The sequence below is a fragment of the Nycticebus coucang genome, chromosome 5, assembly GCF_027406575.1.
Source record: "Nycticebus coucang isolate mNycCou1 chromosome 5, mNycCou1.pri, whole genome shotgun sequence".
Lineage (NCBI taxonomy): Eukaryota > Metazoa > Chordata > Mammalia > Primates > Lorisidae > Nycticebus > Nycticebus coucang.
This window is the reverse complement of record NC_069784.1, coordinates 73,026,903-73,047,537: the sequence shown is the minus strand read 5'-3', so window position 1 is coordinate 73,047,537 and position 20,635 is coordinate 73,026,903. Positions and strand designations below refer to the sequence as shown.

General features: G+C 40.2%; 1 protein-coding gene across 6 annotated transcripts in view; it reads right to left on the bottom strand.

Annotated features, from left to right (window-relative positions):
- Positions 1 to 1,737: 1,737 nt before the first annotated feature.
- The window catches only part of KLHL32 (kelch like family member 32), a 267,924-nt gene continuing 249,026 nt past the window's right edge, over positions 1,738 to 20,635 (bottom strand). For all 6 annotated transcript variants that reach the window (XM_053591509.1, XM_053591510.1, XM_053591511.1 and 3 more), the window contains 4 exons: positions 15,930 to 15,988; positions 12,861 to 13,053; positions 10,615 to 10,709; positions 1,738 to 3,559 (listed from right to left, as the gene is read on the bottom strand). In XM_053591509.1, the coding sequence (XP_053447484.1) occupies positions 3,398 to 3,559; positions 10,615 to 10,709; positions 12,861 to 13,053; positions 15,930 to 15,988 (509 nt within the window). In that variant the 3' untranslated portion in view covers positions 1,738 to 3,397. The remainder of the gene's footprint in view (positions 3,560 to 10,614; positions 10,710 to 12,860; positions 13,054 to 15,929; positions 15,989 to 20,635) is intronic.

The window sequence follows — 20,635 nt, the reverse complement described above, 5'->3', positions numbered from 1 at the left end:
GGAGAAAAATTAACAGTCACTTTACTATTTAACTATTTTACAATATTATTGTAAAAATCAGTGGGGTGTATTTGAAAATACTTGGTGGCCCATATTCTCTTTGGAGGCGCACAAACTATGTCATGTTTGCAATCTGTATTAGTTTCCTTCTTGGGATTATAGTCTGTCATGGTTCTATTAATGGCTTTAAGAAAGCATTCATCCTTTTTCTGGCTCAAGAAATATCCTGAGAAATGAGATAGATTGCAATCAGCATTGTATAGTTAACAGCTTGAGCTATTAACTGAGGGGATGCAACATACATGTGGTTAAGATGTGAGGGAACTAAAGGGAAGAAAGTATGAAAAGTACCAAAATCATAACCTCATTGGCATTTTGTTATTAAGGATGTAAGGATTGTTCCTGCATTGTACTTACACGCACATTATCTTAAAGAGTCATGTCTTTGCTGGCTTCTCCCACAGGAATATCTGCTAAGAGGTATGTAGTACTCCTTTTTGTTTTGATTTTTTTAAAGGAAAAATCTTGAAGTCATATTTAAATGTTTGGAAGTCTCATGGTCTTCACATTAGTATAAGCATAAATTATATTTAATTTTGAGGAGTAAAAATGGAAGATGAATTACTATAGGGTAGTTCACTTAAATAGAAAACATATTTGAATAGTTTCAATGGAAACTGGCTTAGGTGACCGATTTAATAGAATTTTTTTTTCTCTTGAGGAAAAATATCTGATTATAAGTGATCTGAGTTTTTTTCTTTTTTAGAAAAAAGATTTTGTATTTTGATGCTACTCTTTGGCTATAACTAGCTGTAAAGGGTGTGTCCCAACTCTGCAAAAGTTTAAAAATTTTGAGTTCAGTTCTATACTATTAGTGAATAATAAATTACAAAGATCACCAAAGAGGGGTTTGGTAATTCATGCTGATTTGTTTTATATGAACAGTTAGAATTCTATACAGAAATAATCAAGAGGGGTCTCAGGCTGCCTTTCCATTATCAGCCAGGCAAGCTTATTTTTAGACCATTTCTCTTTCATTGATTAGATGTAGGGTCTGGGAATACAAACAGATTTTAATGGTTTTGTAAGGCAAAACTGCTGGAGGGAAAATTCATGTGCCAAATACAAAATTTAGTACACCTGAAATATTTCTTGTTAATGTCTTTGTTGAAAAGATTTCTGAAATGGATTGCTGGAGTCCATTTTCCTGGCTTGATAAGGCATTTTTAAAGTCAAGCTTAGATCTTATGTCTTCTTTTTTTTTTTTTTTGATCTTATGTCTTCTAAAGAAGCTGTCATCATTCTAAATATCAATTACCAATATTAATTTTCACTTTTCAGAACTGTCCAAATACTCTGTCTAAACTAAATTCCTGTTTTTTTAAAAATTTACCTTTGGGCGGCGCCTGTGGCTCAGCGAGCAGGGCGCCGGCCCCATATACCGAGGGTGGCGGGTTCAAACCCAGCCCCTGCCAAACTGCAACACACACACAAAAAAAGTTACCTTTACTTTTTTCCTCTGGTTTTCCCTCCTGCCCATTAATCTGAATAACAAGAAATCATATTTTTAAAACGATGGTTTAGGTATCTTATATGTAAAGTTAATGAGTTCTGTATTTAAGCTAAATATGTTCTTTTTTTTTTTTTTTAATTTGGCCGGGGCTGGGTTTGAACCCGCCACCTCCGGCATATGGGACCGGCGCCCTACCCGCTGAGCCACAGGCACTGCCCCTAAATATGTTCTTTTTGATTCACTTTTGATTACTAAAAATGGTTGCATGAATAAAATGACAATTTGCTATAAGAGTGGGAGTGCTGAATAATTAAACTATAGGTCCTGGCAACATTAGGAAAGAAAAACTCCTGTTAGACTTGTGGAATTTATATTCAAATGTGATTATTAACTTATTTATTTTTGTTAAAGACAAAGCAAACCCAAAAACCTATCTAAAAAAGGATTCTTATGCATTATTAAAAGTGGTAGTAATAAAATACGTATTGGTTGTGGTGGTGAAGAATCCCACATGCACTCAAGATTGACATAACCTTTAACAAAGTAGAAAAATTTTTATTAGAACTGCCAATTCTAGGTTCGAATTTATGTCAAAGCACTTTACGGTACCATAATTAGTACAACTGAATTTTTTTAAGCTTTAAAATGTCATTCATTAAATGACTTTAAATGAGACATTTGTGTTATTATTTGCAACAAGGATTTGTATAAGTTTAGGTATCTTTGGTTTTGGTTAACTCCCTATTTCCTAATTAGTGTGTATGTATGTCTTGCACATTTTCAGATTTACCCCATAGCATGTTTTCTAAATTCTAGTAATTTTTAAACTTCAAGAATAACCTTCCTATTCATTTAGAACTTCCAAAGACAGTGTACTTTGAGTAATGTTTTTTTTTTCCTTAGGTACAGTACTTCAAAATACTTGCCACATCATCACAATGTTCTTTTGAATTAATATGGAAATCAGTAATACTCTTGTTAAAAGGTAGGGAAATTAAAGAATTGTAAAGTTAGGTTATGACCCAAGACCAGAGTACCATAGTAAAAATGTCTAGGTGTGCCTACTGCTGTTCCAATGTACTTATATTATTTGTATCACCTTGAATAAAATAACCATTTAAAAATTCATGATGTCATAATGCTGAGTCTTCTGAGAAGGGCTGCATAATGTTAAATTTTAGAAAGTAAAATTACAGGCTCAGTGCCAGTAGCTCAGTGGTTAGGGTGCCGGCCACATACACTGGGGCTGGTGGGTTTGAACCCGGCCCAGCCCTGCTAAACAACAACAACAAAAATAGCCAGGCGTTGTGGCAGGTGCCTGTAGTCCCAGCTACTTGGAGGCTGAGGCAAGAGAACACTTAAGCCCAAGAGTTTGAGGTTGCTGTGAGCTGTAATGCCACAGCACTCTACCAAGGGTGACAAAGTGAGACATTGTCTCCAAAAAAAAAAAAATTACAAAGTCTAGTTTTTAGTAAAAGGATTAAGTACAGAGTTTTGTCTTTTGTTTTTAAGGTCATTGATGCCACTGTGTGAAATAAATTGCTTTACTAACAAGTGTAAAGTCGTAGACAGTGCTGATTGGAAAAGGCATACACAGAATGCTCTAAAGACCAGTAGAATGACAATGTGCCATTAAGCTGGCACCAAGTTAGACCACGATAAAAGTCATACATAATGTGTGCTGACAAACAATGAGAAGGTGACAAGAGTTTTCAATAATGTATTTTAGAAAATTGTTCATTTTTTGCTAATATTTATCTGACTGTAATCTGTAAAACAAGACAAGAAAGCATTGACAACTGAGTCTTCTCATGCCCAGTATCCAAAAGTCAAGGCTTTGTTTTTCCTCCTGTCCATGATAGTTGTTGACAGAGCATTGGCGTTTCATATAGTGCCAATTCTGTGATGAGGCACTTGAAGAGTCTGAAGGTTAGGGCATGTGAAATATGGCGCTGGGAGAAAGCATGCTGCTATTCCATTGGAAGCAAAAGGGAGGGTAGGCCCGTAGAACACTTCTTCTTTGCCTTCTTTACTTACATCCAGTACCTACAAAAGAGAAAGAAAAGAAGCCTGTGTGTCAGTGACTGCTCAAAGTAAAGCTATGTTCACTGAAAAGGAAGCCTGAACTTACATTCAGTTTTGCCACCATCTCTATACCTTTGGATTTTTTTTTTTTGAGACAGAGTCTCACTCTGTTACCCTCCGTAGAGTGTGTCACAGCTCACAGCAATCTCAAACTCTTAGGCTTAAGTGATTCTCTTGCCTCAGCCTCCCAAGTAGCTGGGACTACAGGCGTCCGCCACAAGGCCCAGCTATTTTTTTGTTGTTTAGCAGGCCCGGGCTGGGTTTGAAACTGCCAGTCTCTGTGTATGTGGCTAGTACCCTAACCACTGAGCTACAGGCGCTGAGCCTGGAATTATTTTTCTTGCTAGGATGGTACCAGAAATTATTAAGCTCCTGCAGAGTGTTAGACTATCTTTTTTTTACAGTTTTTGGCCGGGCGGACTCAAACCCACCCCCCTCCAGTATATGGGGCCAATGCCCTACTCCTTGAGCCACAGGCACCGCCCTAGATTGTTTGTTTCTGTAAGTCCATGTTTATAAACACTTAACCATCAGAACAGTGGTACAGCTGGGTAGCATTGTCCTCGCTTAATAAAACTGCCTTAGAGTGGTTAAACAACTTGCCCAAGCTAATTAGTAGGTAATGAGGTGATATAATGTTGGCTTACAAATCCTCACTTGTACAATGAAGAAAACAAGGCCTGGAACCTCTGCTGGGAACACAGAGGAGTATTTTATAATAACATAGTAGCAAGTTCAAAATTTAGTCAATTTGGGAATATTTTCCCCAATTATTTCCCATGCATACTGGTAACATAGCTTGTTAGCCTACCCCTGCTTGTCACCTAACTACATCAAGGTTAACCTTACTGCTAGAAAAATCCTTTCCCTGGGAAAGCTACTGTCTCTCCATTTGACAAACCTATTAGGCTCTTTACAACCCTCATCATGTTGCTTGCTCTTCACCAGACATTCCTCTAACTTCATTTAAAACCTTGCCTCTCTGCTCAGCGCCTGTGGCTCAAGCGGCTAAGGCACCAGCCTCATACACCTGAGCTGTATGTGGTTTGAATCCAGCCCCAGCCTGCCAAACAACAATGACAGCTGCAACCAAAAAAAAAACGCGTTGTGGCGGGCGCCTGTAGTCCCAGCTACTTGGCAGGCGGAGGCAGGAGAATCACTTGTAGCCCAGGAGTTGGAGGTTGCTGTGAGCTGTGATCTCACAGCACTCTATCCAGGGCAACAGCTTGAGGCTCTGTCTCAAAAAAAAAGACAACAAAAAACAAAAACCTTCCCTCTCTTGGATTTCACAGTTTGAAAAGAAATAAAAAAGGCCAGGCATAGTGGCTCATATCTGTAATCCTAGCACTCTGCAAGGCCAAGGCAGGTGGATCCCTTCAGCTCAGGAGCTCAAGACCAGCCTGAGGAAGAGCTAGACTCCATTTCCACTAAAGATAGAAAAACTAGCCAGGCACTGTGGCACCTGTAGTCCCAGCTACTCGGGAGGCTGAGGCAGGAGGATGGCTTGAGCCCAAGAATTTGACATTGCTGTGAGCTATGTGAGCACTCTACTGAGGGTGACAAAGTAAAACTCTTTGTCTCAAAAAAAAAAAATTTAAATCAAACATTTAGTTAACTACATTTATTTGAAATCACCAGAAGTTTGTTAGTGACACTCCTGCTGCAATCCACCTTTGGTCCCTTTTCCTTTATCTGCACCTTCAACGTGGGTGTCCCCTCGTGTTCAACCACACACCTTTCTGTACCCTTCTTTCAGAATCTTGTCCAGTGTTGTGCCTTCAGCTGTCACCTGTTGGGATAACTCAATTCTTTTACTGCACTAATGCATTATTTTAGATGAAAGGGGCCCTTGTAATTTGGGGATCCAAGCTCATAAAGGAGGAAATTACTAAGCCCTATCTAAAAAGAATGATTAGACTTGTAGCTATTTTCACCCAAATAGGCATTGAATACCCTGTTGCTACTAATTTAAAATAATTAATATACAAAATACAAACTTTTCCTCAGTTCTCTTGTTAGCTGTCTTCTTGCAACATGGCATTTACAATTTTAACTGGGCAAGGCAGGACTCCGTATATTTTCAAAATTCTCCATTATTCTTATACGTCAAGTCCCTGGAGAAAATTTTTATTTTATTTTATTTATGTATGTATGTATGTATGTATTTATTTTTGCAGTTTTTGGCCGGGGCTAGGTTTGAACCCGCTACCTCTGGCATATGGGGCCAGTGCCCTACTCCTTTGAGCCACAGGTGCCACGCCCCTGGAGAAATTTTAAGACAAGTTTGACAAGTATCACTACTCCACATTGTGAGAAAAAGGAAACTCCCAGTGGGATTTTAACTAGTATTTCATTAAATACAGAAAGTAGAGATCATTCAGTATTTACCTCAACTATATAAGGGTAAGTATTGTCTTCACTTAAAGAAAATTGAAATAGGGAGAAAAGTGACTTTAAAAATTTAATTTTTTTTTTTTTTTTTTGGAGACAGAGTACCACTTTCACCCTCACTAGAGTGCTATGGTGTCACAGCTCACAGAAACTTCAAACTTTTTTTTTTTTGTTTTGTTTTAGAGACAGAGTCTCACGTTATGGCCCTTGGTAGAGTGCCGTGGCATCACACAGCTCACAGCAACCTCCAGCTCCTGGGCTTAAGCGATTCTCTTGCCTCAGCCTCACGAGTAGCTGGGACTACAGGCGCCCACCACAGCACCCGGCTATTTTTTTTGTTATTGTTGTTGCAGTTTGGCCGGGGCTGGGTTTGAACCCGCCACCCTCGGCATATGGGGCCGGCACCCTACTCACTGAGCCACAGGCGCCGCCCAGAAACTTCAAACTCTTTGGCTTAAATGATTCTCTTGCCTCAGCCTCCCAAATAGCTGGGATTACAGGCGCCCACCAACAACCCCTGGCTAATTTTTGCTGTAGTTGTTGTTTAGCAGGCCGGGGCTGGGTTCGAACCCGCCAGCCCCTGTGTATGTGGCTGGCACCCTAACCACTGTGCTACGGGCACTGAGCCAAAACTGTGACTTAAGTTCACACGGCTAGAAAGTGGTAAAGCCAGTATTTGAGCTCAAGGATGCAAAACTGCCAGAGCAAGGATTTTGTACCATTCATGACTTCACTTGCAGGGAGGGGTGACGTTTTTAGAAGGCAAACTCCCAGTGAGATAATCATCCAGAGAGCTTTTGTCTGGTTCCCTGGGCCAACAGAGACTGCATATGTTACGCAGATGTAATGTATTTAATCCGAGAAGGGAAAAAGCAGCATTGGCAGTTTTCTCCACAACAATCCCCTGTAAACTGCCAGAAAGAAGGCGTTTGGAAGAAGACAGTGCCAGATTGGCGGCATATACTCCAGCCAAAAGGAAATGACAGTAACTGAGGTGAACAGTAGAGGTTATCTGAAACGCTCTAGCCACTTGCACGCTCATGCAGCTGCTCCCTTACAGGCCACTTGCCATCCATGGTGCACCAGATTAGTGTTCAACGTCTGACTGTGTACTTACCCACCCATTAAATAAATTCATTTCCGTCAGGAATCTCTGTCTAATATTTTCCTTGAGTCATTACTGAAAAGTCCAAATCTCAACCTAATTGGCTTTTCTTTGGGTTGTCCTTGTGACAGATCAAGAAGTCCGTGCTAAGTCAGAGGAGAAGCAGGAAATAAAATAGTATGCTTTTTCAACATGTGAAGTGCTTCCTTCCCGTGTAGCTGAATCCCACAAATGACAGTTAGTTAAATGAGCTTGGATTAGGGACCAGAAGAGGTAGTCCTTTGATACAGGTTTTTGGCTGGTATTTTTGAAGGCTAAAGATGACTTCACTCCTTCTGAATCTTAATGGGACAATCTCGGGACTCTAAGTATGACCCTGCTTAATCAGCCTAGGATGAATGATTTGTGGATTAATCTTGGATTAAGGATTACATAGATTCGTGATTTAAGACATAAAGAATTTTAACTCTGATGTTATCTATATACATGTGGTTTTCTCTACCACTGTCCTATACTTTTCAACTTGCTAACTTATACTTAGGAGTTTCCACGGTCTGACCAACATTTTCTCATAAATGCACTTCTAGTGTCCCATAACCTTGCTTCTGTTGGATATTTTTCTATAAAGTAGTAAATAAGTGAGCTCACTTTTGAACATGTAGCTAGTTTCTCTAACCATCAATGTATTACTGTTAGTGCCCTGAAATAAATAGTACTATAGTCACCCGTACAAACTATAACCAATTGTCAATACCAAAAATGAAGGATGTTCATGATATATGATGTCTATTCTCCATGAAGACTTCCATTCCAAATGTCTCTTTAATACTAAAAGGCTCTTAAAAGTTTTTATCAAGTTTGCCTGTGCTTTGTAGGACCAGTTTGTCAGCCAAGGGAATAAACACAGCACTTAGGAAAGGATCGATTCTGTTCATCAAAATGGCTACAGGAACATAGAACTAATTACCATGTTGATTTTTATTTATTTATTTTTTTTTTATCACCCTTGGTACAGTGCCGTACACACAGCTCACAGCAATCTCCAACTCCTAGGCTTAGGTGATTCTCTTGCCTCAGCCTCCCAAGTAGCTGGGACTACAGGTGCCTGCCACAATGCCCAGCTATTTCTTTGTTGAAATTTGGCCTGGGACAGGTTTGATCCCACCACCCTCGGTATATGGGGCTGGTGCCCTACCCACTGAGCCACAGGCACTGCCCCATGTTGACTTTTTTAAAAAAGCAAATATATTAGAATATTGTATGATCCCAGATCTCAAAGGTGAAATTTACTATACAAATATAAGCATTGATTTAAAAATTTTTTTAATAATCCCCCCTTCAATTCTGATAATATTCTTGACTATGCTCAGTGGTTTAAAATAGTCACTGTATTTCTTCATCTCTTGAGGATTTGTGTTGGGAAAAGCCAGACACCATTAGCAGTTAATTAACGTATAAGATTAGTTATCATTCTAAAGAAAATCTCTTTAGGGACAAAAAACAAATAATGTGACTGCAAAGGGTTTTTTTGTTTCTGTTTTAATTTTCTATGTCTTACAAGCTAACTTTCAAGACTGTTCCAAATAAGGAGACATAGAAAAGTTTTGAACTATAGCAGCACTCTGGTCTCCTAAATTTCATAGTAAGCATTAACAATTAATTTTGCAAACTCATCCTAGAAAAAGTGCTACCTACCTCACTGCTGAATATCACTACAGTCCCCTTTGAAGTAGTCCCCTTAGGAAGCTATGCATTGTCACCAGTACCTAGTCCACCCTCAAAGCAACTTTGAAATTCTTTATCTGGAATGATCATTGGAGTTGTTGCCAAAGGGCACATGAAAACGTACAACTGCAATAATGAACGCCACTCAGTAAGACACAGCCAGATGTCCACACAAACTCAGCTGTGAGACACTGATATACCAAGGCTATGACACCTTAGTTGTTTGTACAGTGCTGCCAACGTCAGTTCACAAACTTAATCGTCAGACCTAGAATGGCGGCTATGATGGTCATGCCATAAAAAAGCAGTTCCAGCCGGTGCAGAGCTTCCCAAGGGGAGTACTCTGAAGGTGACCAGAGTGACACTCAGCAATGAGGTGTGGAGCACTTTTTCTAGGATGGTTTTATGAACTGAACTGTCAGACCTTCATATAGAGTGTTTTTATTTTCTCATGATGTTATAATTTCGAATTGTTTTCTATTCCTTAAGGTAATTTGATGTAAAATTATACAAATGTACCCACAAATGTATTTTAAAATTTGCAATTTTGTGATAAACCCAAACTTTTACTTCAATTATTCAAGAAGTCAAATGAAGTGTCCTAAAGTCACTTAATAAAACAACACAACCAAATGCCACCTATTGCCTAGTTCAAATTTTTAATAATTCTGAAAAGTATGGGTGGTGTCTGTGGCTCAAAGGAGTAGGGTGCCGCTGGCCCCATACACCGGAGGTGGCAGGTTCAAACCTGGCCCTGGCCAAAAACTGCAAAAAAAAGGAAAAATTCTGAAAAATAAAAAATGAAAAGAAACCTAGAAGACTATGAAGACTGCCAGATACAGACTTGGATGAAGACTAGAAGCACTCTGGGAGAAAACAGTTTGCTCATTTCTTGTTATGCAAAAGATATGATTCAGCCTTCAGTATATGCCATTAAAGTCCTATGTAGCTTTTTCTTGGTCATGGATCTGATAATTGTTTCTACTGTACTATTGTGTTCCTATTTCATTATTTTCCTTTCGTTTTTATTATCTCTTTTCTGCTTTTTTTGAGTTTACTTTTTATTTTCTAACTTAATAAGCTATAACTATCTCACAAGCTTTACTAATATATTGTTTTCATTATCACACAGTTCTGAGAATTTTTTAAAGCTCCACGATGACATCTTCTTTAACCCATCAGTTATGCCGCAATGTGTTTTATTATTTCTAAATATATAGGGGCTTATTTAACATTTATTTATTTATTTATTTTTGAGACACAGTCTCACTTTGTTGCCCTCAGTAGAGTGCTATCGCGTCACAGCTCACAGCAACCTCAAACTCTTGGGCAGAAGTTGTCCCTGCCACACTTGTCACAAACCACTGTTCCTCACAGGCTCTGCTAAGAAGGAAGAAAACCTTTGACGGTGGTATTTGTGAAAACGAATTATAAAAAATAAGACAATGACATGAAAAGGAGATATTTATAAAATTCTGGGTGATGAAACAATATTGCCAAAGATTTTTAGAAACTTTTGGTTTACAAGAAAGGGGAAGGAATCTCATTTTCCCCATTTCCAGCAATATATATTCCATATATTTTCAAAGTTCATTCCCACCATTTTCAATAAGGTTCAGTCATGTATTAGACATCATTTTTAGGATTAAAGAATGAAGTTTAGTGGCTGAAGTAGCTGCACGTAAAAAGGACACGGAGCTCCCTTCTACGTGTAAATACCTTTCTTCAGTAGCAGCACTGGAAACCTCATGAACCATTCGAGCAAACTTCAAAAGGAACGTTGTAAACGACTCACCTGGATACAAGCCAGAGGCTCATTTGTCCAAATTGAATATCCACCAACTAAATATATTCTCCCATTATGGACAGCAACTCCAGATTCATTTTGGCCTAAAGTCAAAGGAATTGAATTAAAAAAAAAAAAAAATCCATTTCTTACATGCTTTAATTAACCCTTTTGCCACTGAAGGATACAATTTCCCCCTATGGCACACGTGTATACACCGTGGGATTTTTGCAGCAATTAATCTCTGCTTCCCAGTACTTGGAAGAATCAAGCACTGTTACTCAGAGAAAAAATTAGTGTTGGGTCAGAACCAAGCCAAAACACTTATTAGCTAGCCAAGTTATAGTCAGCAATAGTGAGCCTTGCATAACTAAGAGTTTTGTATTAAGTCGTATGTCCTTGACTTAAAGTGGCAGATATAAGGTATCTCTTAGAAATGCAAAACATCTCTTGTACCTACCAAGTGCTTACATTTCTAAAGTAACAACTACAACCCCAAGAAGCCAATAAAACAGCCATGCCTCTAGCACACCCTGGATGAAGACCAAGAGTAGCAAAGATCAGTAACGTTGCTATTCTCCCTTTCTTTACATACATAACAGTTCTGAGATAATATGAAAGCTTCTGAGCTGGGGCCAGCCAGGATAATCCCTAAATACCAACACACCAAAATGATAAAAGGTTTTTCCCCTCCCATTTCAGAAAGAAGACAGAATAACTCACTACCACATATGCTTCCCTTGAGGCCATCAGATTCTTTTTATTGATGGGCTGACACACGATTGACTGGAGCAATAAATAATCTGGATCCTATAGCAGGCAAAATCACAGATCCAGGGCGGAGGGACGAAGGCGCCACTAAAATTCAAGAGTTAAGTCCTTGTTGGGCGGGGGATCTTAAAATTCACTTTGCAAAAACAGGAGCCCCATATGAAGCATCTACACCTCTGGTTATGCGCCCAATGCTGCTGCCCCAGAAGCAGGGGTGAGAGAGTGAGCACCCACTCAGCATGTCGGAAGGTCTTTAGGAATTAATCTGATCCTCCGTCCTGAGTCTGTGAGTTTCCTATTATTTGAGCAACCCTGGAAAGGATCTGATCACTGGCGGATGTTAATACAAGCTGACAAGAGAGCAAAGTCTCCAACTCCGTAAAGTAACATGAGGGGTTAAGCTGTTCACTGTGTCCCTATAAGGGGTGCTGAACCTGTGGCCTCAAGGCTACACATGTGGCCCTTTAGATCCCCAGTGTGACCCCTCGACCAAATTCAAACTTCCCAGTACAAATCCCTTTATTTTTGCTTTTTACCCAGTAGAGTGCTGTGACATCATAGCTCACAGCAGCCTCTTAGGTTCTTAGGCTCCAGTGTGATCCTCTTGCCTCAGCCTCCAAGTAGCTTAGACTACGGGCACTCACCACAATGCCCGACTATTTTTTTCCCCCCAATAAAGACATGGTCTTGTTCTTGCTCAGGCTGGTCTCCAACTGAGATCAAGCAATCCTCCTACCTTGGCCTCCCAGAGTGCTAGGATTACAGGTGTTAGCCACTATGCCCGACTTCTAAATCCCTTTGGATTCAGTCAAAAGGCCACAATGGACAGGCACCGTGGCTCACGCCTATAATCATAACCCTCTGGGAGGCAGAGTCAGGTGGATTTGAAACCAGCCTGAGCCAGAGCGAGACCTTGTCTCTAACAATAGCTGAGAGTTGTGGTGGGCACCTGTAGTTCCAGCTACTTGGGAGGCTGAGGCAAGACAATCACTTGAGCCCAAGAGTTTGAGGCTGCTGTGAGCTGTGACACCATAGCACTCTACCCAGGGCGACAAAGTGAGACTCTGCTCAGAAAAACAAAACAAACAAAAATAACACAAAAGGCCACACTCAAGGATCCAGAAAGCCACATGTGGTCCTGGGGCCACAGGTTCCCCACCTCACCCTGAGTGGCCAAAAATACAGTCAAAGCCCTGTGTACAGACCTACTCTCAAGTGCCATAACAATGGAACTGAGGTGCCCCTGGGCCCCGTGAGGACCTGCATAAAGGTAAAACTGAGCCAAAGAAACCCAGTACTTAGCTACCTGAATGGGCTCCGTTTTGTTGTGAAGTAAATAACGCATACCTTTCTGGTTAATAAATGCAAATTGTTCTTGTACTATGCACTCAATTTTCAGAGGTGCACTAAGGATGGCTATGAATCAACTTTGGCAAACTTCTTAAATTTCTGCTTTTCTGATATATTTAATCAGAGGTACTTGCCAGTCAACAGGTTGAAGTCACAGCGCGTCCACTGGTCGGTGTCTATGTTATAAGAGTCGATGTGGCGCACCAGCACCCGGTCATTATTGTAGTCAAGGTCATTGCCACCGAGGACGTACAGCTTCCTCTGCACAGCGGCCATGGAGTGGTAGACCCTTCTCTGCAGCATGGGGCTGCGGCTTATCCACTTATTCTGAGGAAAGGAAGTCAAGTGCGTTCTGTTAGTCAGAGGCCATCATTATCAATCAGTGACTACCCCACTGGTAGTGGGAACCCTGCTTTGTGTCAATCACGTTCTACCTGAATGTTTAGATGCTTTGAAGGGTATGAGCTTCTTATATGAGAACAAGTACAGAGAATATGTGTTCTATTTTCATACTTACGGTAAGGTATTCCCTGTTTGGGTTGCATTGTGTGATGCATGTTACATGTTATAAAAGGAACGCTGAAATTTTCTTAATCCTTATCTCACCCAATTAAGAGAATTTATTCATACAAATTACTTAAGAGCTAAAGCACATAGCAAGGTGTACTGTGTACAGACGTGTAATAATCAGGAAGAGTCTGTGAGTGCAGAATGCTTGGGTTTACAACCTACCTGTGTGTAATCTCGAACTAACCTCTCTGTGCCACTTTCCTCAGCTGTAAAATGGGGTAATATCTACCTGATAAACCTTCTGAGGATTCAATGAGCTAATATCCACAAAGCACTTGGAGAAATGCTTGGCATATAATAAATGTCTAATACATGTTCACTTTTTAAAAACTGTTGTGCTAATGATCACTGAGTCCTGAGGCCCCTACACAAGGTAGGGTAAGGGTGGTAAAATTAACCTCCTGAGACCAGTGGAAGAGCTAAGATTTAGCTCAGCAACAAACCTCCTACACTCAGCCTCCTTTAACATATTACAATCACATCTTCTGCCAAATGGGCAATTTATTTGTAGGCACACATTTGTTTTTGTTGAAGACCAAGTTTTACAAGATAACTTTATGTAAAGATTGAAATCTTCAATCTTTGGTTTTAAGTCACCCTCAAGGCTTCTCTTGTAAAACTAGATGGAAATCATGTATGACTTTGATTTTAAATCTCAACAAAGTAATGAGCATATAAATAAACTTAACTATTTTCTTACTCCATAAACACTGAACATACAAAAAAAAAAAAAACCCCAGATTATTTGTTGCCAAAAAATTTGGATTTCACTCAGAAAAAAAAAAATCAGACGATATTTTGAATACATAGAATTTCACAAAGCTGTAAGAGAAGAAGAAAACAGCAACAACAAATGTGTTTATGTAAACACTGGCCCATTCACTGTAGGCATACATGCTAGCTCGTTTCATTTCTAATTTCTCTTTTAAGGAAACACTCGGAGGGGCCGGGAGGTGGGAGGGGGAAAGTGATTTGTACAGTTCGGGAGTCTTGCATTTTTCTGCTCTCCCTGTTTCAACATGTCATAATAAGAATCTCCTTCTCCGTCTTTAATAAAACAGTCAGTCCCTTCTTTCAGATACTTTGTCCATAAATATCTTTAATACACGGAACATGAGTGAATTGAACTTGAACTCTGAAAAGGCTTTTCTTAGGTACTTTCCATGAGACAATCCATTAGTATTAGGAATCAGTGTTTGCATTTGCAGTCTGATTCTCTACCACAAGACTACAAATGCCATCTGGTTTGCAAAGCCTGCCTCTATCCCCTGATTATATCTTTAGCTTCCTTCGCTGCAGTGCCTGCCAGGTGAGCCGCCAACCGCTGCAAAGGCAAAGAAGCAGAGAGGCCTGGTGGGGTCATTCCTAATAAGCTAGCGTGTGAATACTAATCAGCAGTGGGGAAGCAGGGGTCACCCCAGCCTGCCTGTTGGCAGGTAGTGATGTGCTCTGTGGCAGATGGCAGGCATTATCGACTCTCTACAAAGGCCTAGAAGAGAAATAAGCACCAAGCTGAATGATAGAGTTATTGAGATTCTGAGCAAGATGCAAGCAGATGTGATGTTTGCCAGTACCCACCGTAAACAATATGCCAGCAGAATTTTAAAAAAGAGCATGTGTGTACAAACATGAAACAGAACTCATTTGAGAAATGTTAACACCTTCTTCCTCTTTAACCACATGTGCACGAAATTCAAGCAACTCCAATTAATGATCTCTCTTTGAGACAGCTGACCCATGGACATTTGGTCTCTGAAATCTACAGCTTCTAATGACATCAGGAACACACTTGCAAAGAGAAAAATACCTTCATTAAATTCAGAATCAGGTAATTGTTAAAATAAAAAGATACCAAATACACTTAGATCACTTTGGAGGTACACTTGGTGGCCAACCCTAACTCAGCCTGCCAAGGCCAACCTGTTGTTTCATGTCCCATCATCTTCAGCAGATTGATATTAAACCTCCAAATCAAATCATTTTGGAATAGTGTCTTAATCAGGAAAAATATGTATTTGTGTTACCAAAATCACAGAAATGGAAAAGCTCAGAAGACATCTGCCAAAGTCAAAGATATTATGGTAGAAGGAAAAGAGAATAAAAAGAGTTCTTTTGGGGTGAAAAGTGGAAAACATTTGGCATGAGAAGTGGACAGAAGAAGGGACTAGCACTGCAGAAGGCTTCCAACTCAGACCCCAGCTGTCACATAGAAACTCAGATACTGCTGCTTCAGACTAGTCCTAGATAATGTTCTAAGTCTGTCTGCCTGTATTAAGTTAAATAATATTTATTATCTTATTTAAGAATAATGAAACCATAGTATGTCCCCCTTTAGAATGGTACCCCTTCCAGCAGGACAAGCAAAACCCTCTCTATATTGTGCAAATTCTGAAAGAGTGACGCATTGTATAGAGCACAAAATTAGAGAAGTTGAAATTTTATAACAAAAAATAAAAAAAGGAAAAGAAAAAAGAAGGAACCAAAAACCATTTTATCCAGATGCTTCCTTTTGTCTATATAAGCTTAAGATGCATGTGTGTGTACAGACTTGGCATTCCAATTACTAATTACTATGGAAATCTTCTAAAATTCATTTTAATTAAAGGAATGAGCTTTTCCTATATGCTTCTTACCTGGTTAGGTTCATACACCATAAGTCTGTTCTGGTACTGTGCTGTGTTAGTTACTCCACCTGTAATGGATTAACATGTGTTAGAGCTTTTCATGAATAAGAAATAGGATGTTCCAACATAAGAATGAGATACAGTTAAAGGAAAATTAGCTACTGCTGAGGATCTGTTTATATACCCTCTTGGTGAACTCATGACATAATTAAGAAGCTTATTGTTGAAGCAGTTTCATTTTGCAGAAACATTTCAGAAGCCATCCAGTTGAGAGCAAGCAACAAGTATGCTGACATTACCAAGAGGCTCCCCCAGCAATCTGGTGAGCTGCCCTGGCTGGCCAGAAAGCAGGGCAAAGCACCGGGAGCAAGCTGGGGGTGAACATAACACACACAGACAAATCGCCATACAATTTATGCCGGGGATAATTATAGGGAAAATTATCATCCTTAGCTAAATTGGCAATCTTAAAGTCAAACCTCTGTACAATAACACAGTAGTACCTTGCTATTTCTTTACTAGAATCATGTCTAACAAAAGGGATCACTTATCAAAAGGGAGCTACAGCCAATATTATATAAAAAGAAATGCACCTGCAAGTCACATGTGTATGCAATGATAAATTTTCCAGTAGCCACATTAAAAAGGAGGAAGAAACAGTGAAATTAAATGTAATAAATAGTGCTAACCCTTAGACAGCAAAATACTATCATTTCAACATGAAATATAAAAATTATTGAGCTATTTTATAGTCTTTTTTTCACACGAAGTCTTCAAAATCTTGTGTGTATTTGGCATAGCACATCTCAACCCACAGTAGCCACATTTCAAGGGCTCACTATGCCCCCGGTGGCTACTGGCCACCACATCAGCACAAATTTGGAGTTCTCCAGAGCAGCTGCTGCTGTAGTCAGCTCTTTCAGACCTGAGACCCTTTGGTTAATACAGAATCACTAAAAAGTCATCACTCTTCCAACTAAGCTTCTTCTCTTTGTCCCCATACTTCTTTCATGCTTGTCATGTACACTAACCCCCGTAAAACCCAGGAATTATTATTTTTTTTTTTTTGTAGAGACAGAGTCTCACTTTATCACCCTCGGTAGAGTGCCGTGGCATCACACAGCTCACAGCAACCTCTAACTCTTGGGCTTAGGCGATTCTCTTGCCTCAGCCTCCCGAGCAGCTGGGACTACAGGCGCCCGCCACAACGCCCGGCTATTTTTTTGTTGCAGTTTGGCCGGGGCTGGGCTTGAACCCACCACCCTCGGCATATGGGGCCGGTGCCTTACTCACTGAGCCACAGGCGCCGCCCAAAACCCAGGAATTATTAAATCTGCTTTAAACTTTTACCATCAAATGGAAAAAAAACTCTATAAAATCACACGTAAGAAAATAATACCAGTAGATACTAAATATTAGGTAATCAATGAATATGGGACAAAAAAATCTATTTTTAGAAATATTGCCTTATATACATAGTTCTAAAGACATTGGTTCAAAATGGGTAACATTCTTATTTTTTTTTTTTGTAGAGACAGAGTCTCACTTTATGGCCCTCGGTAGAGTGCCGTGGCCTCACACAGCTCACAGCAACCTCCAACTCCTGGGCCCAAGCGATTCTCCTGCCTCAGCCTCCCGAGTAGCTGGGACTACAGGCACCCGCCACAACGCCCGGCTATTTTTTTTTTTTTTTTTTTGGTTGCAGTTTGGCCGGGGCTGGGCTTGAACCCGCCACCCTCGGTATATGGGGCCGGCGCCCTACCGACTGAGCCACAGGCGCCGCCCCGGGTAACATTCTTATTTTAATAAGTATCACAAGTAAGCAGCTAAGTTTTCAATGAAGATATAAAATTGAGCCAGACTAAAAAAGCTTCCTGTTTAAAGTTTTTAATTTAAAAAATACGTACATATGTACTGTTATAATACTTACAAAGATGGCCTGACATTCCCAAACATTGACCAGTCTGCTTTCTGACTCCAGGCCCCTAAGCTCTGTCATCTGAGAGCATTTACTTTAAAAAACTTATAAATTCTGACCAGGTGAAGTGGCTCACGCCTGTAATCCTAGCACTCTGGGAAGCCGAGGAGGGTGGATTGCTCCAGCTCAGGAGTTTGAGACCAGCCTGAGCAAGAATGACATTTCCATCTTTACTAAAAAAAAAAATAGAAAAACTGAGGAAAGAGGATCTCTTGAACCCAAGAGTTTGAGGTTGCTGTGAGCTATGATAACACCACAGCACGACAGCACTATACCTAGAGTGACAGAGAAGATTCTGTCTCAAAAAAAAAAAAAAAAAAAACAAATGCTCAGCACCCATAGCTCAGTGCATAGGGCTCCAGCCACATACACTGAGGCTGGCAGGTTTGAGCCTGGCCCAGGCCTGCTAAACAACAATGACAACTGCAACCAAAAAACAGCCAAGCATTGTTGTGGGCACCTGTGGTCCTAGCTACTCAGGAGGCTGAGGCAGGAGAATCACTTAAGCCCAAGAGTTTGAGGTTGCTGTGAGCTGTGATGTCATAGCACTCTACTGAGGGCAACATAGTGAGACTCTGTCTCAAAAAAAAAAAAAGACTTATAAATTCTTTCTCTGCCTCTTTGAGATGTAAATCATTTTAAAAGTTGCTTGCCAGTTTTACAACCCAAGAATATCTTCCTGGAGGACCCAGGAACCATCTCTTTGAAATGTAATCAGCAAGGTAGACATTTCCAGAAGCTGCCCTATGTTCCATTCTCCATGGGAGGAAAGGACCCTAATTCTGATGGGCACCGATTAGCAAACACAGATGGCCTAAATCACAGAGAAAAACGTCCACAAACTCAGGAATAACTGGTGTATGCTCAACACACCTATTGATTCATTTTCCCTTCCCAAGTCCTTCAGTACTTCTGCACTAGCTCACCCCAGGGTTTAGACACTATCCTCTTATGAATTAACCTCTGGCTTTTAGCCGAGAGCTGTGGTGGGCAGTAGCCACATTAAAAAGGAGGAAGGGCAACACACTACCCAGGGCGACCTAGTGAGACTCTGTTTTTTTTGTTTTGTTTTGTTTTTTGTAGAGACAGAGTTTCACTTTATTGCCCTCGGTAGAGTGCCGTGGCGTCACACGGCTCACAGCAACCTCCAACTCCCGGGCTTAGGTGATTCTCCTGCCTCAGCCTCCTGAGTAGCTGGGACTACAGGCGCCCGCCACAAAGCCCGGCTATTTTTTTGTTGCAGTTTTGGCTGGGGCTGGGTTTGAACTCACCACCCTCGGTATATGGGGCCGGTGCCCTGCTCACTGAGCCACAGGCGCCGCCCGAGACTCTGTTTTTGATGGAGTTGATTTCAAACTGCATTCTGATCTCTCTCCCTTATTGCAATAGTCCTGAATAAAGTCTTCCTATCTGTTTAACTTTATCTGCTGCAATTTTTGCTTTGACAGTTCAAATACTTTGAATACTTACCACCATCAACACCACAGCCAGCAGTCAAGTCAACCAGAATCCTGAGAAATTAGTGCCTAATCCTCAACTGAGCTGGAATAATCAATCAGTACTAATGGATACACAGAGGGGAGGGAACCTGTCTCGGCCAAGCCTTACTCCCTTCCTCAACCCCAATAAGGAGATTGTATCTCTCATGTAATTGATCATGGCTATTACTAACTAGGTTACTTCTTTATTCTCTCTGAAGTTTGAAGATTTAAGAATTTAAACATCAACAAAACTTTGTCTACAGAGGAAATTCACAAAGAATAGAAAGAAGTGAGCCTCCTGCCCTCAAAGTAAGTATCTGTGTTTCTTATTGAATGTCTCACTTCTGAAATGAAATCAAAGGAAAGGAAAACACACTTAAGAAAAGGGAGGCTGAAATGCCCACGTAGAGGCAAGATGTGAGGCAAAATAAATACAGAGTGTACCTGCTTTTACTCCCAACCTTCCCTTTCTGATGTGATTGAAAATGAAATGTTCAGTAATTCTTTCTCAGCATAATCACATTAGACTAATCAAATGGACTGAGACCTCACAAGTCTTCAGGGTTGAAATTATTGCCAGTGCTTTTTATCTGGGCCAGAGCCAACAGATTAACATCCAACTTGCCCATCAGCATTTCTCCAACTGAAAGGGAACCGAAGAGTCATGCTCTACCTATTATTTACAAACTTTGAAAGTTTCTCTACTTGTTTTAGAAATATGGGACACAATTAATATCTACAGTAATAAACTGTTTTATGACACTATTTGAAAATATTTACACTACCCTATGTATCAGACTCTGCCTATTATAGATTAAATGTACAACCAATGGATTATGATGTAGCTATCACCTCCCCTCTCCTAAGCAGGGCTTACAATTTATCACCCTGTTCTTTAGAATTATTATTTACTATCTTCCACAGATGCATCTGCAATACACTTTTTCTTAATCTGCACTCGGTAATTAGATTCCTTACCCTTACATACAAATTTTCACTCACAAGACAATGTTCAGAAATGAGATCTCAGGTTACTAGTTGAAAATAATTAGTTACTTGGTTGATTACCTCTAGAATGTTACACCACAAGAGGTGCCTAACAAACCCTCCTGCTGTAACTTTTGCCAAGTCAGGACGGCAAAGGAAATTCATTCCAGTGGTTTCCCCTTTGAAATCATTTACAAATGAGCATATAAATAAAAACCGCTTCAACTCTCTATAAAAAATAAATCTTAAAAAATCACCAGTTTGCAGCC